This window comes from Lepidochelys olivacea (assembly GCF_965140295.1).
Source record: "Lepidochelys olivacea isolate rLepOli2 genome assembly, chromosome: 1".
Lineage (NCBI taxonomy): Eukaryota > Metazoa > Chordata > Testudines > Cheloniidae > Lepidochelys > Lepidochelys olivacea.
Genome location: NC_140411.1, coordinates 236,128,810 through 236,149,958, shown reverse-complemented (window position 1 = coordinate 236,149,958; position 21,149 = coordinate 236,128,810). Strand labels below are relative to the sequence as shown.

General features: G+C 42.0%; 1 protein-coding gene across 2 annotated transcripts; it reads left to right on the top strand.

Annotated features, from left to right (window-relative positions):
- The first annotated feature begins 15,710 nt into the window (after positions 1-15,710).
- IAPP (islet amyloid polypeptide) lies at positions 15,711-19,766 on the top strand. 2 transcript variants are annotated; one of them, XM_084616976.1, is made up of 4 exons: positions 15,711-15,954; positions 16,424-16,450; positions 16,586-16,720; positions 19,451-19,766. In XM_084616976.1, the coding sequence occupies exons 2-4, from the start codon at positions 16,443-16,445 to the stop codon at positions 19,626-19,628; spliced, it is 321 nt and encodes a 106-aa protein (XP_084473102.1). In that variant the 5' UTR covers positions 15,711-15,954; positions 16,424-16,442; the 3' UTR covers positions 19,629-19,766. The 2 variants fall into 2 exon arrangements, with proteins under 2 accessions (XP_084473102.1, XP_084473101.1); XM_084616975.1 differs by having other exon boundaries at positions 16,354-16,450.
- Positions 19,767-21,149: the final 1,383 nt, after the last annotated feature.

The following is a 21,149-nucleotide window of genomic DNA, read 5'->3' as shown; positions in this document are numbered from 1 at the left end:
CACACTTTATATCAATGTCCATTTATAAATAATTCATATAGGTGTTTTCATAACTGGTGAATCAATTGTTTTTGATTATTATAGAACCCAACAGGCCAATAAATTGCTTATAGTCTTCTGCCACACCTACTGAGATGCTTATAACCATCTATAACACAGCCTTATAAAATCTATTAATCTTTTATTAAGCCTGTGTAAACCATTTACAAATGGAATCTTAATATAAAGTGTAATCCACTTGTGCATTACCTTTCACCTCAAAACATCCCAAAGTTCTTGGCATTCCCAGTCAAAACCACTGAAATGCTTGAACCAAGGAATTTGAATATGGTAGCTGTTTAACTGTTCTCAGCAACTCAAGACAATAATTTAAGACCCTGATTCAGAAAAGTACTTAAGTATATGTTTATTCTATCCCTACTGAGGACAGGACTAAAGCAGGTGCTTAAAACCTGTTGACCTTAATGGTGCATAAGCATGTTCTAAAAGTTAAGTACTTTCTCCAGTGCTTTCCTGAATTAGGGCGTATGATAGAAAGAATGCTGAACTGTATCCAGTTGAAATTGTAAGTGGAATGTAGATAGGCAAACTGAAATTTGTCCAGGACATTGTTCTTGTGAAAAATGTTAGGGGATTTTCTGCAACCCCTGAGATTTCCCTGAAGATTCACATAGAAATACTGAAATGAGTAATGCTGCACAGAGACTATTTAAAAACACCATAATAGAGACTCAAACTAAATGTATATCCCAAATAAAAAAAAAACAGAGCATCAAAAATGCCACTATGGCTATCCAGCAGAGTACAGGAGGTGGTTAGAGGCAAAAAGGCATCTTTTAAAAATTGGAAGTCAAATCCTACTGAGGAAAATAGAAAGGAACATAACCTCTGGCACGTCAAGTGTCAAACTGTAGTAAGTCAGGCCAAGAAAGAATCTGAAGAACAACTAGCTAATGACATAAAAACTAATAGCAAAAAAAAAAAGTTATGCACATCAGAAGCAGGAAGCCTGCCAAACAGTCAGTGGGGCCACTGGATGATCAAGGTATTAAAGGTGCACTCAAGAAAGAAGATGCCATGGTGGAGAAGCTAAATGAATTCTTTCCACCATTCTTCACTACAGAGCATATGGGGAGATCCCCACACCTAAGCCATTATTTTAGGTGACAAATCTGAGGAACTGTCCCAGATTGAAGTGTCAATAGAGGAAGCTTTTGGAACAAATTGATATATTAAACAGTAATAAGTCACGAGGACTAGATGGCATTCACCCAAGAGTTCTGAAGAAATTCAGATTTGAAATTGCAGAACTACTAACTGTGGTATGTAACCTATGCTTAAATCAGCCTCCACACCAGATGACTGGAGGGTAGCTAATGTAATGCCAATTTTTTTAAAAGGCTCCAGAGGTGAGCCTGACAATTTCAGACCAGTAAGCCTAACTTCAGAACCAGGCAAATTGTTTGAAACTATAGTAAAGAACAGAATTATCAGACACATCGATAAACACAATATGTTGGGGAAGAGTCAACATGGCTTTTGTAAAGGGAAATCATGCCTCACCAGCCTATTAGAATTCTTAGAGAGAGTCAACAAGCATGTGGACAAGGTTGATGCAGTGGATATAGTGTAGTTGGACTTTCAGAATGCATTTGACAAGGTCCCACACCAAAGACTGTTAAGCAAACTAAGCAGTCCTGGGATAAGAGGGAAGGGTCTTCTCCTGGATCAGCAACTGACTAATAGATAAGAAACAAAGGGTAGGAATAAATGGTCAGTTTTCACAATGGAGAGAAGTAAATAGCGGGGTTCCCTCAGGAATCTGCACTGAGACCTGTGCAATTCAACATATTCATACATGATCTGGAAAAGGCGGTGAACAGTGAGATGGCAAAGTTTGCAGACAATATAAAATTAGTCAAGAAAGTTAAGTCCAAAGCTGACTGTGAAGAGTTGCAGTACAATCTCACAAAACTGGATGACTGGACAACAAAATGGCAGATGAAATTCAATGTTAGTAAGTGCAAAGTAATGCACATTCAGAAAACTAATCCCATCTATGCATACAAAATGATGGGTTTTAAATTAGCTATTACCACTCAAGAAAGAGCTCTTGCAGTCATCATGGATAACTCTCTGAAAACATCCACTTAATGTGTAGCAACAGTCAAAAAAAGAGGAACCATTAGGAAAGGGATAGATAGTTTCTGTCTTATTACCATAATGTCACTAAATAAATCCATGGAAGCCCAGACCCTGAATACTGCATAAGCTCTGGTCACCCCATCTAAAAAAAAAGCTATTAGAATTGGAAAAGGTGCAGAGAAGTGCAACAAAAATGATTGGGGTATGGAACCACATACATATGAGAAGAGAATAAACAGACTGGGACTCTTCATCTTAAATAAGAGACAGCTAAGGGGGGATATGATAGTTTATAAAATCACGAACAATATGGAGAAAGTGAATAAGGATGTGTTATTTACCTCTTCACGTAACACAAGGATTAGGTGTTGTCACAACCCAAGGGCCCCCTCCCTTAGGGGGTCCCCTGGGGAGGCAAATCAGTATTGTATGTTGCTAACACTGTTGCAAGCATTACAAGGCATGTTGGGGAAGGGTTAAAGGTGTGCGTGTGGAGTGGAAGATTCTTTTGCAGGTTGCAAGAGGCCTAAAGGGGGGGCAGCGGGAGGAGAAAGGAATGGGCAAACTTGACGGTCCAGGTCCGAAGATAAGACGCTGGTTCCCGCCCAAGGCCACAGCACACAACTGACACTGGGCTGCCTGCCCAGAAAGACGGGGGCCTGGATTTCCACCCCCCCCCCCGACCAACCATGAGAAAGGAAGATTCAGCTGCACAAACCTGCAGGGGCTGCAAAACCCAGCATGACAGTGAAGGCTGGCAAGGGGGTAAACAACCACTGTAGCGTCCCTGAAGCTGATGTGTTTTAGGAAAGCTGAAAAAGCCAGTAAGGCCAGTTTGGACTGGTACAATCAGCACTGGGAACAAAGGGCCCTGAAGGCAATGCCCCCAAGAGACCCCAGAACTTAAAAATCCTCCCGGGAGCTGAGGCAAATCAGAGATCAACAGCGGACCCTGGACGACCTGTGCACAGGGCAGAACTCCCATCCACCCTTCCCCCTCTTCTTCTTACATTACACCCAGGCTTGGCCAGCCTCAGGTAGTGCAGGTGTGAGTATGAAAGTGGGTTAGGGCTTGGGCTTGGGGCACTAACGCTTTCTTCCTTCCTTTGAGTGATGTGGGGAAACTCCCCCCCCAGCACTCTCTGCTGTTATTTTATTATTTTATCAATAAAGCTTTAAAACTCAGTTACTTGGTGTGCTCTGTCATCTCCTCCCCCAATGACCCTGCGGCCTTAGCCTGATCACCTGATGCCTCAGGCAGATTGGTAACAGAAATCTGTCACAGTGTCACCCAATGAAATTAATAAACAGCAATTTTAAAAACAAATAAAAGGAAGTACTTCTTCACACAATGCACAGTCAACCTGTGGAACTTATTGCCAAGGGATGTTGTGAAGGCCAAGAGTATAAATGTGTTAAAAAAAGAAATAGATGAATTCATGGAGGATAGGTGCATCAATGGCTATTAGTCAAGATGGTCAGGAATGCAACCTCATGATCCGGGCATCCCTAAACTGCAGCTGCCAGAAGCTGAGCCTGGATGACAAGGGATGATCACTCAAAAGTGACTTGTTCTGTTCATTCCTTCTGAAGCATCTGGCACTGGCCACTATTGGAAGATATGATACTGCACTAGGTGGACCATTGGTCTGACCCAGTATGGCCATTCTTATGTTCTTATGACTATTCCACATTAGTATGGGACTGTGAGATCTGACAAGATTGCAGCCTGAGGTGGTATGGCTGCTAATCATATGCAAAATAACAGCATTTGTTGTAAATTGCACTGCCATAGCTGTTAGCAGAGATCTGCTGAAATTTTCCAGTAAATTATGCCAATCTTCTAATGAATTTTTAATGACTTGTTAAATTAGAAGGATAATTTCCTGTACTGATTCATGTAACTAGTGCTTTTTGAACTCCTTTCTCATCATCAGGTAGAACAAAAAGGTCAGGTTCTCTCCTCTCACATGCAATAACTTAAAGAACTTTTAAGGCAGCACCACTTCACTTCTCTTTAAAACACAATAAGGTAACCTACTCTGCACATGCCAACATACCATAGATAAATTCATTTATGTTTCACGCCATTTGGCAACGTAAATCCACCTACGTAAGCTAGTGCACTGCACTTGCTCCAAGTGGAAAACTATTACCAACATGACTGATTCTAACTTCAGCACAACTCTCCTTTTTAAACCGAAGGGAAAATGCCACTATTAATAGCAGAGCTGTCAAGACAGCATCATCTGTAAGACTAAGAGTGTTTTAAGACAAAGCTAGATTGTCACTCTCTCTGTAACTGGTAGGGTGGAGGGAACCTGATTGTTGAAAGTGAAACAGTTTAAAAGGAAACTTAGCTAAAACTTAGTTGTATAAAGTAGGAGTTAATATGGGTCAGTGGAGACTTATTTTAAAAAACCAAGCCTGTTCTGTTATGTTCTGAATGTTGGAGTGCTCCCTGTTTGCTCCCTTTTTATTTGTGTTTCACCTGCCTTGAAATAGACATAGATAAAAATTGGGAGGTTTTCTGGTTTCACTGTAGTATCCTCAAAACAGAGGTATCTCTGCATAAAGCTGGGTGAAATTTTTTAGACAAAAAAATTTTTCTTGCTGAAAAATGCACATTTGGGTTAACTGAAATATTTCATGAATTCAGGTCAAACTTGCCAAATCGTTTTGGTAGGAATAAAAAAACAAAAAACTAACAATTCTTTCAGAATTTTAACATTTTGTTTTGACATTTTTTAAAATTACAAATGTTTTGAGTTTTTTCAATTCAAAACGATTTTTTGTTTCAAAATTTTCTTCAATTTTATTTTTTAAAAGGTTAAACACTCAAAAATGAAATATTTTGTTTCAGGTCAAACTAAATAATTGGTTTCACCCAAACTGATATTTTTCCTCCAGTTTCAATGATATTGCTACACCTGTCACAGCAGTAGTCACTCCTCTCTTACTACCTTTCCTCCCCCTACACGCGCATCACAAAAAGCTACAACAAGACTCTAAGCCTCTTGATACTAACAGATGTAAGCAGTGTCAGGATGAGTTCCACCCTGACATCTGGTGGTGAGGTGTGGCAAGTTGTGGAAAAGAACTTCAGGGGCCGATCTCATTTGCATAGGCACACCCACCCCGCCTAGAATGAGACCATAGCTGCCCAAATGGTCACTTTGGCTGCTGTGGGATCCCCAGTGTCTCTGTTATTGGGGCAGGAAGAATAAATTGTTATTACCCTGATTATGGGAACTGTGCTTGGAACTGTATGTGGCCTTTTGTTATGATGGAGGGATTCACCATCAACTAAGTAGCACTCGCTAGGCAAGGGTCATGGGTTCCAAAACTGTGTGAATGGAGAGAGGCTGGGGACAAGTATTAATACTTGGTGGCATGGGCCCCTTGGTGAGGGCCTTACATGCTGATTGCACTTCCTCCTCTCTCCACTGTGGAATATCAGAGCTAATTTTTATTTCATTAGAAGTCTAGTTATAGGCTGCTGAGCTCACTTTGGGCTGACAGTGCACCAGCACTGGGGCTCCCCTACTATAAGCTGAATTCACCTAAGAGCTGAAATCACTGAGTGTTGTGTTAAGTAGTGGGGGAGCCTGAAGATATATTGTGGAGCAGTTTGCGGGACGGCTGGTGAAGCAGTTCGACGCGGAGCAGTGTGTGGATGGCAGGAGCTGCTTGTGGGCCGTGGAGCTGAGCGAAGGAGTTCGTGGGGCGGCTGGCGGAGCGGAGCGGAGCGCAGCTGAGCGAAGGAGTTCGTGGGGCGGCTGGCGGAGCGGAGCGGAGCGCAGCTGAGCGAAGGAGTTTGTGGGGCGGCTGGCGGAGCGGAGCGCAGCTGAGCGAAGGAGTTTGTGGGGCGGCTGGCGGAGCGGAGCGGAGCGCAGCTGAGCGAAGGAGTTTGTGGGGCAGCTGGCGGAGTGGAGCGCCGCTATGGAGCTATGGGGCGGTCAGCTTCAGATCACGTAAGGTGCCTCTTACCCCCGTCCCATTTCCACCCAGGTTGGGAGGTAAAGCTCCGCAGATAAGCTTTCGAACTCTGGGGCTGCCCTGACCAGGGACAGAGACTTTTGAGGCATTGGACTTTTGGGACTTTGGGTGATTTGGGGTTGCTGGACTCAAGAACCAAAGGGAAAAGGGCATGCCCCAATTTGTCTGGGGTGGGTTTTTTTTTTTTTGCTCATGGGTTGTGTTATGAATCCTGTTGGTGGTGTTTCCCCAACATAATGCCACATTGTTTCTCTCTGTTATTAAAAGACTTTTGCAACACTCAGACTATGTGCTTGCGAGAGGGGAAGTATTGCCTCTTGGAGGCGCCCAGCGGGGGTGGTATATATTTGTCCCAGGTCACTGGGTGGGGGCTCGAGCCGGTTTGCATTGTGTTATTGGAATGGAACCCCTAGATATTGAACCCGGCCCTTGTTGCTGCCAACTCTGACGGGCAGAAGGGTTACATATATAGCACACTTAGAAGCCCATCCTGTCACCTCCTGAGTGGATACTGAGGGCTGCTGGTAGTGGAACTGATATGATTCCACTGCCCAAGGCTGAGCAGGATTTGGAGGGATGTAGAAGGGGTGCACTCAAGCTGGGCAGGGAACACTAAGCTCATTTCACAGAGGATTTCAAAATTTGGTCCATTACAATTTAGAACAAACCCCAAACATTTCAAAATGTTCCATATAACAGAATTACAGTTCTCTGCCCAGCTCCACTGAAGCTCCAGCACCAGGGCAGTCTGCAGGGTAGACTACCCCACAGCCTGGGAGACCCAGACTGCTAAGGACCTGGGAGCCAGGTCTTCTAGGCTCCTAACTCCCTACCAGCCTGCCAGTTGCGCTGCTGAGGACCCAGGTTGCCAACCTGGCAGGAACCACGTAGGTTTCCGACAGAAACGTCTGTCTAAATTGAACTGTAGGGAGCCATGGTGGCTCCCCTCCGAATCAGAGGGTAAAGAGCCACCCTCTCGGCCTGAGTGGGCGGGGCCAGACCAAGCTTACGCCAATCCCCGGAAGGGGGGGTGGGACAGGAAGTACAAAGGGCCCTTTGCCCAGTGAGGGCAGCACCAGAGAGGGAGACAGACACAGGCTGCTCCCTCCAGACCCTGCTGCCGACCCAGGGGAGGCCCTGAGCCAGGAGGAACCTGACCGGGAGGAAGGACTGAGGCGACCAGGACTGCCGACCGCCGAGTACCCAGAGGGCCTGGAGGGGCCCGGCTGTAGCCCGGGCCAGCGTGAGTCCGACACAGAGGGGGAGCTGGAGCTGCCAGCAGCGGCATACCCGGACGAGCTGGAGGGACCGGAGAGGCCCGCTTGAGAGACCGGGTAGGAAGTAGCCCGGGGCAGAACTGCACCATGGGGTGGGTGTGTTTGGTCAGTGGGTGCGGATGGCCCCCGCTGACCGAGCGGCAGGACCTTCGCCTCCCACCACTGTCAGGGCCCTGGGCGGGAACGCAGTGGAGTTGGGTGGGCCTGAGTTCCTCTACCCCGGCCAGCCCGTCTCGGGTAGCAGAACTGTGTGCTAGAGACTCGGGCCGGCGCCCCCCTGCCTGAGGGGCGCGCTGCAGACTCTGGCCGGCACACCTTCCCCGCTAATTCCCCAGTGCCCGAAAGGTGTGACTGAGGCCTGCCAGTGGGACCATAGCTCTCCATCGCCCCCTAGGGGCACAGAGGACTGACTGAAACCTGTCACACGAACCATCTCAGAGAAACGTTTGATTTTGACAAATCAGCAAATTTTTACGAGAAAGCGTTTTGTCACAATGTATCTGAACAGCTCAATTGTGCATGGAGCTCAGCCCTACAACAGCTCACTGCACACCAGCATGTTGTGGGCAAGTGAGGATCTAGTTTGGGGTAAGAAGTGCCTATTCCAGAGCCTTCTCTCTGCTATCCTGCACATCTGCCCTAGTGCCTGACCAGTTATTCTGGCTGGATGCTAGACTCACAGTTTGGGCTAAAATTTTGAAAAGTTTCTAAGTGATTTAGGATCCTGTTTTCAAAAGTGACTTAGGAACTTAAATCTCATCGAAAGAAAATGGGACTTGGGCTACTAAGGGTCAGATTTTCAAAGGTATTTACGTGCTGAAAGATGCAAGTAGACTTCTAGTGGGATTTTCAAAAGCACACAACCAGGTTAGACACCTAATTTGCATAGGTACTTTTGTAAATTCCACGTAGTACCTATCTGCATCTTTAGCCACCTAAATACCTTTAAAAATCTGGCCCTAAGTGCCTAAATCATTTTTGAAAATGGGTCATAGGTTGCTAAGCATTTAGGCGCTTTTGGAAATTTTACCTGAAGCCTATAACTTGCATCAGATATTTTTTGAGTAAAAGCAATAGTTCTGTCCCTGAGTTCTAAGTTTTTTTTCTCTTAAATGATTGGCAAAGTTTTAAACTGCTTGCATAGAGACACTTATGGCAACATTGTTGAAAGCTGAATATCTTGTTATTGATTAATTCTTATAGGCAATGTTATAGGTAGCAAACATAGTAGAAAGCAATAGGGTAATGTGTGGTAGCAAAGGTGGTAATTAGCATGGTATTGCTGATTTATTGTATGTCAGTATTATTGTCCCCATCTTCACTAGAACTTTTCTCACTGCCAGAGGTTTATCGTTAATGAACACTTCTAAGTGACATTGAAGGGATAACAGTCTTAGACACAGACACTCTTGTGAGATTGGTTACAAAAGAGACTGGAAAGATCATTTTTTCCTGATCAAGAAAATGCAACACCTAGATGTGTTTTTCCTTCTGGTATGTATTCATAATGAGTAGGCACATACTGTAACAAGTATCATTGGCAGTATAATGATGTGGGCAGGACTTATGTCAGTTCCTACACTTAACTATTACAAAAAAATCCAGATCCAAAAGAGAGTAGTGTTGAATTTGGTATCCCAATAAACTTGAAGACCACTCAGGTTTAAATGCAAACAAGAACAAACTTTATTCCAGGGGTCTTATTGGCACCCCCTCTAGGTTTCTCTTCCTCTTGACCCCCACTGGGGCCCCTCCTCTTCCTCCTCCTAGCCCCACTTCCTGGTTTCTTAAAGGAGCCATGCCTCTAAGCAGCCATTCCCAAATACCACACTGGATGCTAGCCTTTTGGAGAATAAGCCAAGGAATCATTATTTTATGAACTACAGGTAGCAGTGGCATTCAGACCTAGCATTTATCAGTCATTGTACTGTTAATTTTGACTTTAACAGGTGCAACTGCAGATTTGATTTCCCTTGTTTGGGCTTTTCCAGATTAAGAAACCGATACAGCACCAATGCTGCTGATCTCATCCTCATAAGAATAATCAGCATGAGTACCTTCTTGAACATTATTATGTTTCTCATTTCTAGAATTTCCTTCTGTGGCAGCAACAACCATTCTTCCTTCTATAACATGAGTGAAGAAGCTTAGTGTATCATACCATCTTGTACCCAGTTTTCCTAACTATTCAAACTACCTTTTTCTTTTCATTTGCCAGTGGGTTCCTTGGAGTTTTTTCTTTCCCCCTCTTCAATCAAGTTACAGGCTTTTTCACAGGGGAAAAATGATTGTCTTTTCTCCCAATCCCGGTATCGCTCCTGCTGCTACTATCACCAACCGCCACTTTTTAAACTGATTTGGCCTCATTGAGGGGTCAACAGGAGGTGCTGCTCAATTTGTATTACCACTGAAGTGATCCATGCGAAGTGAGGACAACATACCAAAGTGCTGATAGCAAAAGCATGTTTGAGAGAAGATACCCATAAAATCATTTATGATGCGAATGCAGTTGGTGGCCTTTGCAAATTAGCACCTCTATAACTTGACCTTAGCTGTGTAACCCACCACAGTTACTATTAACAGAACATAACAGGTGGCCCAGCACATACATTGTTTGTGTTAGAGGCACAGAAAAAAAAACATTCAGACATACATACACCCCCACAAATAATGGGGGCACAAATTTTGGTGCCCTTTTAATAGAGCAAATGCATAAGATGAGAGCATCAGTGTGTAGTACAGAATGTTCGGTAGGTGCAACTGCAGTTGGTCTTAGGAACCAGTTGGTCTTAGGAACACAGAGGAACTTTCCCCAAGGCAGTGATGGTCCACGAGTAACTGAGCAAAAGTGTAATTTGCTGGAAGGAGCGAGATTATGAATCATAACAGTACCTGGCAGGGTATGTGCAACAGGTGGTACATCTAAGTTATGATTTCCCCCACAATTGGACACAGATGTCAATTTCCAAAGGCTAGCAGAATCACAGACATCTGTGGGAGCCATTAGCATTGTTTAGGCAAATGTGTCACTTAGCAGCTGTTAAAATACAGTCAGGAGAGTGGGAAACTACCACCAGTCACATGCTGAGACTGGCATAAGGAAAGCTCTGGTTGGACAAAAGTAGGGAACCAATCTCAAACTGGAGAGAAACTGAGGCTATAGAACTAGGTGACAGGGATGGAGAGATGGAGGCAGCCACAGTCTAAGGACAACAGCATGTTTGAGAAAGGACTGAACACCTTTAATCCTGTTGCCAACAAACTTGGGTATGATGCTTGCTCAGCATCTCTGCAACTCATGACACTTACTTAACACTGGGATTGGCACCTAATACTTTTAGGATTCTTTCAAAACCTCAGCCAAGGTGTCTAGATTTGAATTTAGGTGCACAATTATAAGCTCACAAGTTTGAAAATATTGGCTTAAGTGCTAATATAAGATCCTCTTATAATGTATTCAGCTGCTTGTGAATTTGCCATATATTTGTAAGCCTGGCTTCACATAAGTAATTTGACATAGGTGAGGCCTCATTTCTTGGGAGACAGGAATAGGGAGGTAAATGAAGCTGCAGGCTGGAAACAGAATGTCTATACCAGCTAAGATAAAGGGGAACACCCAGCAAACCATTGACAATGGACAAGATACTAATGGACAAAAGCCTGGAAAGTAAGATGAGGTGAAAAGTAGACCATACATGGACAGTGCATGCTGAATAGGGACTGGTTCCTACAAAGTAACTAAGCCTATTCCAAAACATGTGATGCAATGTATAGTAAATGCTATATAATGTGTAAATGTATGTAGTGAGGCGGTGTGGTTCCCCGCTGAGCCAGAGAGAGACGAGTCCCTCAGGACACCAGAGTGGGCGGAGCCAGGGAGCTCTGAGCCCACCCCCCCAGAACATCAGGCATGACACAGGAAGTATAAAGGCCCGACCCCAGAGCTCACTGGAAGAGCAGCCGCCATGGAGGCCAGACGCCTCTGGCCTAGCTCGCGATTGGGAAACCCCAGCAGCCAGCGGTACACCAAAGGACTGGCCCGATCTGCCCCGCGCCCGCTACCCAGAGGAGTTGGCAAGCCTGCCCTGCGCCAGCTATCCTGAGGAGTCCATGGTGCTGGACCCCCCCTGAGGACACCACCTAGACCCAAGTACCTCAAGAGGGGGAGTATGGAAGTAGCCCGGGGGCAGCCGACCCTAGTCTGGCTGCAGCACTGCCAGAGCCCATGTCAGTGTGTTGCGGCCAGGATCCCCCCAGACATAGCAGCAGTGGGTCCTCTGCTGCTGCTAGGACCCCGGGCTGGGACGCAGCGGAGTGGGAGGGCCTGAGTCCCCCTTGCCACCCAATGTGTGGGTGGCAGTCTCCTCCCTCTCCCAGGCCCTTTGGAGCCAAGGGCCTGGGCTTACTATTATATACTGTTACTGCTCAGCCCCTGCCTGAGGGCCTGAGCACCTGACTCACCATTGCCCCACCCTGACCTAGGGCCTAGGCTGATGACTAACTGTGTTGTTTCTGCCCTCACAAAGGGCGCGGAGGAAGACTCCTGTGGCCGGACTAATACACTGTTAGACCTATTCCCAAACTCAGTGATGCAGTGGGGTGGCGTCCCTGCTGCCCTGGAGAGAGCCAAGTCCCAGCTAATCTCTCTACATTGTACATAAAGGAAAAGGTTTGCTGTGTAACTTTGGACATGAGGTATGCCCCTGTGCCCTCCCCCTAAACTTGGATCTAATCAACTGAGCCTAGATTTGCTATACGCCAACCAAAGAAACCCGAGAAACAAGACTAAGGTCAAACTGAGTTCCTGGGAATCCAAGAGGAAGAGGTCTCAGAGGAACCCCAATAATATTTACTATTCAGTATGAAATTTTCCATGCTTGATCTCTGCTTTAGGCTAATTTAGGGGGAAGTTGGAGGGAGGAAGGAATTTCAGTATGAACAGTGCAATTATTTCTGGGACCAAAGCTGAGGAAAATGGCAGTGTTGTCAATGATAACAATATTTTCCAACTGTTCTTTGCTAGCACCACTCTGGTTTGTGGTAGATTCTTGAAACTTGGTTCAAGATTAGTCCTGGATTCAGAGAGGTGCCTTTTGCTGTCACTGTGAAAATCTATCTTGGTTTGGTCAAGTTATAAGATGTGAAAATTGGCACATACATGCTCAGAAGAATTTCTGTAAGCACCCATTCCTTAATTTTCTGAACATTGTGTCTGTACTGCAAATGCTCTGTAAATCTCATTGAGCAGCCCTGGCCTGCCTCGCCAAAATACTTGTTGGCCTAAAAGAATATACTCTGGGCTTGGGACACCATGAGATCCAGTTTCACCTCTTTCACTCACTGGTTTTTATATTTTTGTTTTATTTCACAATCCTTAACATTGTCCAAAACTTCATATTCCTGTGCTACAGGCAGGCAAGTATCATTCTTTCCTCTGTCCCTGCAAGGTAATAGAAATTGCACAAGGTCATTCCCAAAAGGGCTGGGAATAGAACATAGGGCAAACATTTTTGAAAACTATTGTGCTAACTCCACATTTTGGGCCCTAAATAAGTGTTCTGATTTTTCAAAAGTGCTGAGAACCCAGCAGCTACTATTTATTTCAGGATTTAGATGCCTAACTTAAAGCACACATTTTTGAATTTTGGTCCAGTTCTTGAAGTACGGAAGACCCATCTGCATCCACTTCACCTGCTGCTTTTTCAGGATACCAAATCTATCAATGCCAACTGTTATCACCATTCTAAGCACTAGACCACAATCCTCCTGCCTCAAAGCCAGAAATAGAACCCAGGACCACTAATTCCCAATATTCTACTGCTGTCTCGCAAATAATGTAGTTGTGTAACCCACTGGCAAAGTGTGTGCCCCACTCTAATGACTATTCTTCGTACAGGATAACAGTCTACTGATGCTAATTGTTACTCCTTTAGCTCATGTAGTGGTGCTCTGTGCTATAGATCTGACAATATCAGTTCAAACCTATGCTGACAACTGATGTGAAAGGGCTTTTTGGTTATACATTTCTAGGTTTCCAGTTTTCGTTTTTAAAAACTTAGTTTTTTGTCTTTGTATAAAATTTACTACATGAAAAGAATGTTATGGTTGCAAAGTCAAGCACTCAGAAGTTAGGAAAGGCTGCCAATTAGAAATAAGTGTGCCTAGGCAACCTTAACTCTGCCCCTTGTTCATATGCATTATGATAGTCTTCAATCACACGATCACATGCTACTTTTTCCACAGGATATCTGGCTCAGTGCTCACCATAGATGGAATATAAGCCAAGGTTATATAACTGATGCTGCTGTTGCCTCTAGCTACCTTGCCTTATCCACTAGAGAAACTGGAAAGCGTGTAATAATGAGGCAGGGGGCTGTAACAAGAGAGCATTGACTTGTGAGTAAGGCACTGGGCTTGGATACAGAGGGAAATGGGCAATATCTTTGATTCCACCACAGACTTCCTGTGTAATGTTAGACAAAACACTTAACCCAGAATTTTCAGATGTGGCCAATAACAGTGTGATTCTCATTTTCTGTGTGTAAAACTTGAGCTACCTGATTTTTCACAACTGCTGAGCACTCACAAGTCTATTGAATGACAGTGGGAGTTGTAGGTACCTGCCACCTCTGAAGGATCAGCCCCTAGGCATCTCAAGTTGGATGCCAATTATTGAGGCACTTCAGTTTGGACACTTACATAAATTTTGGCCTTAACATCTCTGTGCTACAGTTCCCCATCTGTAAAGTGGGGCTAATAATCCATTAACATTTGTAAGGCATTTACATGCAAGAGTGATGATCACAATAGAAAATTCCAAGAGGAAATAAAATAATTTGGAACACTTGCATTACATCAGGTACATAGCCGCATAATGAATGATAAGGATAAAAAGAAATATTAAATTGTTGCTTCATTCACTGAAAACTACCCAGTACCCTGAATGGGCAGAGAACCTGTAGGAAAAATGTGATTAAAGGCTGTGGGTAAAGTTTTCACAAGTGTTTAAGGGTATGTCTACACTGCAGTTAGACCCTCCCTCCTTGCAGGGTCCCAGAGCCCGGGCTGCAGCCTGAGCCCAAATATCTACACCACAGTTAAAAGTCCCCTAGCCCACACCCCACAAGCCCTAGTCAGCTAGCATGGGCCAGCTGTGCATTTTTAATTGCAGTATAGATGTATCCACAGTGATTTATTTCAGAGTAGCAGCCGTGTTAGTCTGTATTCGCAAAAAGAAAAGGAGTACTAGTGGCACCTTAAAGACTAACCAATTTATTTGAAATTGGTTAGTCTCTAAGGTGCCACTAGTACTCCTTTTCTTTCCACAGTGATTTAGGAGCTTAAGTTCCCCTTTCAAAACAGAAGTTCATAAGCTTAAGGATGCAGATTTACAGGGTCTTCTTTGGGGGAGGGGGTGCCTAAAGATGCACATAGGCACTTAGAAGGATTTTTTTAAGTAAACAGATTAGGCTACTAAATCCCATTGATTTAAATTGGGAGTTAGGTGCTTTACCTGTTTAGCCACTTTTGAAAATCCCGTAGGTGCCTATGTGCATTTTTTACACCTAAATACCGTTGTAAATCTGGTCACGTGTTACTTTTGAAAACAGGACTTTGTCTCCCACCCACTTAGGTGCTTCTGAAAATTTTACTCTGTAGCATAATGCATACTCACAAGGAGGCAGAAAGAAGATTGCGCGGGCAACCTCTATTCTGTAATTTCTTAACTTTTATATGCCTGACTTTACATCCTTAACAACATACATGAAAACTAAAATAAATTAATGAAATATTCTATATCTAGAGAGAGAATGTACTAGCAACAGGAAAACTTATACTCAACTGAAAGTGTTATCCAACTTATTCTCTGTGGATGTTCAAGCTATTCCTATTGGTCAGTTTTAATCGCATTCTCTTGCTTCTCATTCCTCATCTAGGTTTCACCCTTTCCTGTCATTTGCTCTGTTTTTGGTTTCTATATTTGTGTATCTATTACAAATCTCTATCATTTTTTCTCCTTTCCATGATTTCCAGTACTTTTGTCTATTTTGTGTTTCAGTTACTTTTGATCTGGTGTTTCATTTTGCTTCCTGTATAATTTTTTCTTACCTTATTTAGCCCTTGAAAACGCCCCCAGGAAATATGACCTCAGCATCTTATTAGAACTGTAAAATTGTGGCTTCAGTTCTCTGTGCAATATAATATCACAGTAGCTTCATGAGGGCATCCTGCATAGGCTAGGTTAATATTTACTGATGTGTTAATATAATAATGACCCATCTACCTCTTCTCATCTCTGGGGCACTTTCTATCTATAGGGATGGAAATGAATGACAGAGTCTCTCTGTGCTGCCTGATGTCAGAGCTGAGAAAGGTGTGAAGGGTATATAAGAGCTGTATTACTTGCCAGCAAGGAGGGGAGAAAAAAGGGATACTGCAGAGTCAGATGCAAGCGTGGAATTGTTGCATGTACCCTTCCTGCTAATACAGACGTGTGTTGAACTTCTTCAGTTAGTTCCTTGACCACTACAAGGTAAATGATTTGTCCTTTCTGTAATTTAAGATATAAAGCTACACACACTTTAAAGGGGGCACAATCTGCCTCATTATTAAGGAACAGAATTATTCAGAGAAAGACTAAAAGAAAGATCTCGATACAATCTGTAGCTGAAACCACAATCTGAAATTTAGAAAATGTTGGGGGGGAAAAGCAAGGAAGATGGGAACAGGATTTAATCCACTAGATGCCAAAATTTACTAGAGAGCCACCTGAATTTATCTTTGTTGTGTCACTAAAGTTTGATTGTGCTTTTGCTCTAATTTAATGGCAGAGATTAACTATTGCCTGTTTAGAACAGCACTAGGGTCAGATCTATTGTATGTTGAATAGTACTTAGGTTCTCTTTTAGTTTTGAATTGTTATTCTTTTCAGAAACTTAGGAAGGAAAGATGTGCAACCTAAAGCTGACAGTTGTCTTCATTGTGCTCTCTGTTACTTTAAGCTACTTGGACGCTACACCTATGGAAAGGTAAGTAATGAAAAATATTTATTTTTAATGAGAAATCAGATGTTTCAGACTGTTGCATTATTCACTTTTGCCATAAAACAATATGAGCAAAATAGGGCTATTCAATTTCACTATGTATTTTGTTATTGTTTAAAGACTATTCTCTGTGGCTGACGATCTATCTGATGGGACTTCCAACAGACAAGGATGGCTATTACCAGTTCTGTCAAGGAATACACCCTGGGGACTTAACCGGGCATTGCCACAACTGGCTGCAGCAAAGCCAAAAAGGTATCCAATCTCATTTGCGTTCTTCTATTCAAACCAGACAGAATTAAATTAAGAAGCATAATTTATGCCAACAATTTTCTTTTCTTCTAGATCCCTTCAATTCTATTCAAATTCTCTCAAAGAGAGCTTAAAATATCCTTTTTGGTAGAAATCTAGCCATTCTGTAAAGCAAAGTATTTCGAGTTAAAAAGTGAAATATAGTTGGAAAGCCAATCGGTTTTACCAGATCTGTTATGGAAATCTGAAAAGCTTTCAAAATGTGTTCTCTGAATTTTCAGCACACAATTTTTAGGTTATGTTGTGAAAGGAGGTTTACTCTGAAAGGGATCTGCTATTTAAATGTTAATTTTTCATGCCTGAGTGAGGGGAGGGGACATATGACATTTCTTTCCATGTAAAACAGAATTCCTTTTGGAGTAAATTTAATTATTTTAAAATATTACTGTCTTCAGTAGGTGAATGCTCATTTTTGACATAAACAGCAATTTCAGCATAGCAAGAATCAACAGAAAGAATTTGTCATGCTAGACTTTCACTAGTTTGTAGTACATTTACAGATGCATAAGTGTAATTTTCAATAGACTCTTGATGTATACAAATAGCAGTTTTAAAAGAATTTGGAGTTTATACTAGGTGATAAACAGTATTGAATAACACTAGGAAAATTAGCTACATTATCTGGTCTGTCTGTTTACTGTGTCTTTACGTGATTTTCCTTCACCAGACATTAAACACACCTCTTTTTATAGTTACCTCTGATTACAGTATCTCTTCCAACCTAAAGAATGATTATTACAAACCAAAATGATTATCCTCTAATATAATATGGGTAATGAATACACAATCCCAGAATTCTTATAGCTAGTCCTCTTTATTTTAAACAGTTAAAATCAAACATTTCTCTACAAGATATTTTCTTCAAGTCTGGGGTCTGATACCCTGCTCGTCAATGGCCCCGTCCGACAGTCCTCTTCACAGTAAGCAGCCCCCACTGAAACCAATAGTACTTCTCACTTGAATAAAGGCTGCAGGATAAGGTCCCTTGCGAGTTAACAGCCATGATGAGTTTTTGTGTCATTTTGTTCAACTGTGTAATAATGTTAGGTATTGATAAAATATATAATAACTTGCTGCATCAGTTTCATAAAGTTAACTATTGTAAAAATAGTGGCCCAGAGTTTTAGGGCCTGGGCCTGTACCATTTAAGTGAATGGAAGCTTTGCCTTCATGAACAGATTAGCAATTTCATGAGAATGAATGAGTGATTTGTCCTTCCAGGTGAAGGTACTTAGCAAATTTCCCATCCATGGTATATTGTTTGCTGGCTGTGTGATAGTATGTTATGTCTTTTCTATTAGGCTTTAAGAGCCTGATCAAGCTCCCCTTGGAGTCAATAGAAAGACTCCCACTGACTTCAAGGAAAGTTGGACTGGACCCTAAATTACCATTTAACTGAAATATGACATGTTTAAAACATGAATCACTTATAAACTATTACCCATTTGCTAACCAACAGCTGTTACAGCTCAGACATTTAGCACAGAGTTTCTATTTCACCTGGGCTCTTAGATTCAAAATCACACTGCTGAAACATAATGTGACATTTTAAATACTAGACCTAGTCAATTAATGGGAAAATATATTAATCAGGAATTAGTCAGAGTAACATTGCAAATAATGAGTTTTGGCAATGAATTATTTGATGTATTCATCTAAAAATGTAATTTACTTCATGTCACATAAGCACAGAGATTACTTTGAAGAAGTATAGGGAAATCCTTTGGAACAGATGGTCCTTATTTCAGGAACTATTGTCAACACCAGAGAGTGTCTGTTTAAGGGCATGGCTTAATGGTCTAAGAAGGAAGTTTTGAAATCCCTGAGCTCCCCAGAACCAAAGATTTGAACTCAACTCTTCCTCTTTCTGAAGTGAGTCCCCAGCAGCTTACTGTGTGGGGGTCAGTTGGATACAACCTTAAAACTGAGGTTTTCTTTGCACACGGATGTTTCAGTGAAACTTTTTGTAAGAAAGATAGGGTCCTGTCCAAAAATGGCTCTCCCCCACCACAGCAGTATTGCCATGCTGCTGTGCTCCAACAGAAGTGGCTGATTTTCAGTAGTGAAGAAATTACTGTTTGTACAGAGCCAAAGCTTGAGTGGTACAGAAGCCAATGGAAGATGCAGATGCTGAGCACCTCTCAGGATCTGGCCCATAGCCCTAGTCTCAATCCTGCTGCCTTTTTAAATTAACTGAAGGTTTGCCATTGACTTTAATGGGACCAGTATGGGGCCCTCTGAGATTAAGGGAACTGAATAAATGTAAGTGATTATTATCATGCTAATCAGTCTCATGATATCAGAAAATTCTCTAAATAGCCATAAAAGTTAATCTTGGAGCTAAATCATTGTTGTCACTTACTGACTTAACTATACTATTATTACAGTTATTCTAGGTGCCAGAAGCTACTGTGCTGAATATCAATAAAAATGACATATGAATCTTGAGGTTTTTGAATTTAACCTACACCTATCATTAAAATAGATAATAGCATACAATGTGATTTTTTTTTTCAGGCACAAAGTAGGTGGCAGCAATATTGTACTGTTCACATATTTGTGCTCACATTAAAAGAACTCCTACATTATCAGTTAAAATGCCTTTTAGAGGTGGCATATTTGATTGCTCATCATGAGGACTTCACCATGGCTCTGTTTGTTTTATGTTACCAGTCACCGCTTGGAGAAACGGAAATGCAACACTGCTACATGTGTGACGCAACGTTTGGCTGACTTTTTAGTTCGATCCGGCAACAACATCGGAGCAATTTATTCACCTACCAATGTGGGATCCAATACATATGGCAAGAGGGACCGAGTTGAGCTTTTAAACAGAGAACCCCTAAATTAGCTACAGCTTTAGCGTGTTGAAATGATTACTGCTGCACTCCTCATTAGGAGTTCCTCTCCAATTTTTATGTATAAATAACCTTTTAGTCATTTACTACCTATACATTCTTAACAGTGCCTTGTTTTCTTTGTGTGTGTGTCTGTGTATGTGACTTTCATGGTTCTCATTTCACTATGCATGTATGATGACATGCATAGGGTATGGTTTTGAATTCACTAAATGCTTCAGAAATCTGCTCATTACATTCCTTTGTGAAAAGAAAATAAATCACAAAAATAAACTGAAATGTAATTGCTATAGGGTTTTTTTTAATTAAAAAGATTAAAAAGACAACCATGATGTGTATGTCTTTATAGTCCCAGCTGGGTGAGGGGAAAACAATGAAACCTGTCCTAAACAACCACTCAGGGAGCTAACAAAAATCAGTTGGTTAATGGAGGTTGTGTCCTAATGTAAGTGAAGCAGAATTGTACTCAGTACTTTTGGAGTTACTTTAGAGGGGTTATAGTCCCTTACTGCACTCTAAGCAAGAACTATTGGGTGAAACTCTATGACCTATGTTATACAACTCAGACTAGATGATCATAATGGTCCCTTCTCACTGACAAATATTTTAGTCTAATAAGGGTGATCTCTTGTACAGGTTTCATAGCATATTGCAATATGGTATTTTAAGGGTTTGGTATTTAAGGGTTTATATCAAAATTTTAGCTCACTTAACTCTAACCACTATGAGAACCAGTAAATTATAAAGCTGAGCACAAGGAAACCCAGCTAATCGGGTGACAAGAACTTTGTATTCTTCTTAAAAGCATGTCCTACAAAAGAACTGGCATCTTTCTTTGTGCGTTCCCTTCTCTGAACTGAATTAATAAACTGATTAAAAAGAAAGTGAGCAAAAGCATTAAGCTACCTATGATAGCTTTATATTTTTTTGAAAAAAAATCTTTTCACGACAAGGATTTTTTCAAACTGATATTTACTAGTACTAAGCAATTCATTAAAATCGAAGAGCAGTTTGACACAATAAGCTTTTCCTTGGTCTTATCCCAGCACAACATCAGTATACGTTTATGAAATGTACATTTTAATCTGTGTCGCGGGCTTTCAGAAAAACTGTCTCATCCAGTATGTTACAATAGGAATTTTTGTTTCTCTTCATCATATTCTTAATTAAAAGTTTAATGACATCAGGAAACCACATACAGGATGGTGGCTTCTTAATTCTGTCAAATTATGAAAACCTTTTAGCAGAAGTTCTGTAGGCCACTTATGCCTTCTCATTGAAAAGCACCATTAGTGGAAAAGTAAATTAAACCTGAATACTCTGCATGGGTTGATTCACTTTGTTGTGTTTGCTTGATAAAGTGTGCCTTAGATTACAAACTCTAAGTTTTAACTTTATTTTAATTTATGTTTTGCCTTCATTTTATGAACTCATCTGAAGTACACTGAAATAAAAACTAAAGCAATGTGCAAGCTATTGCTAATCATAATAGTTTGTTTAGAAAAGGGTAAACT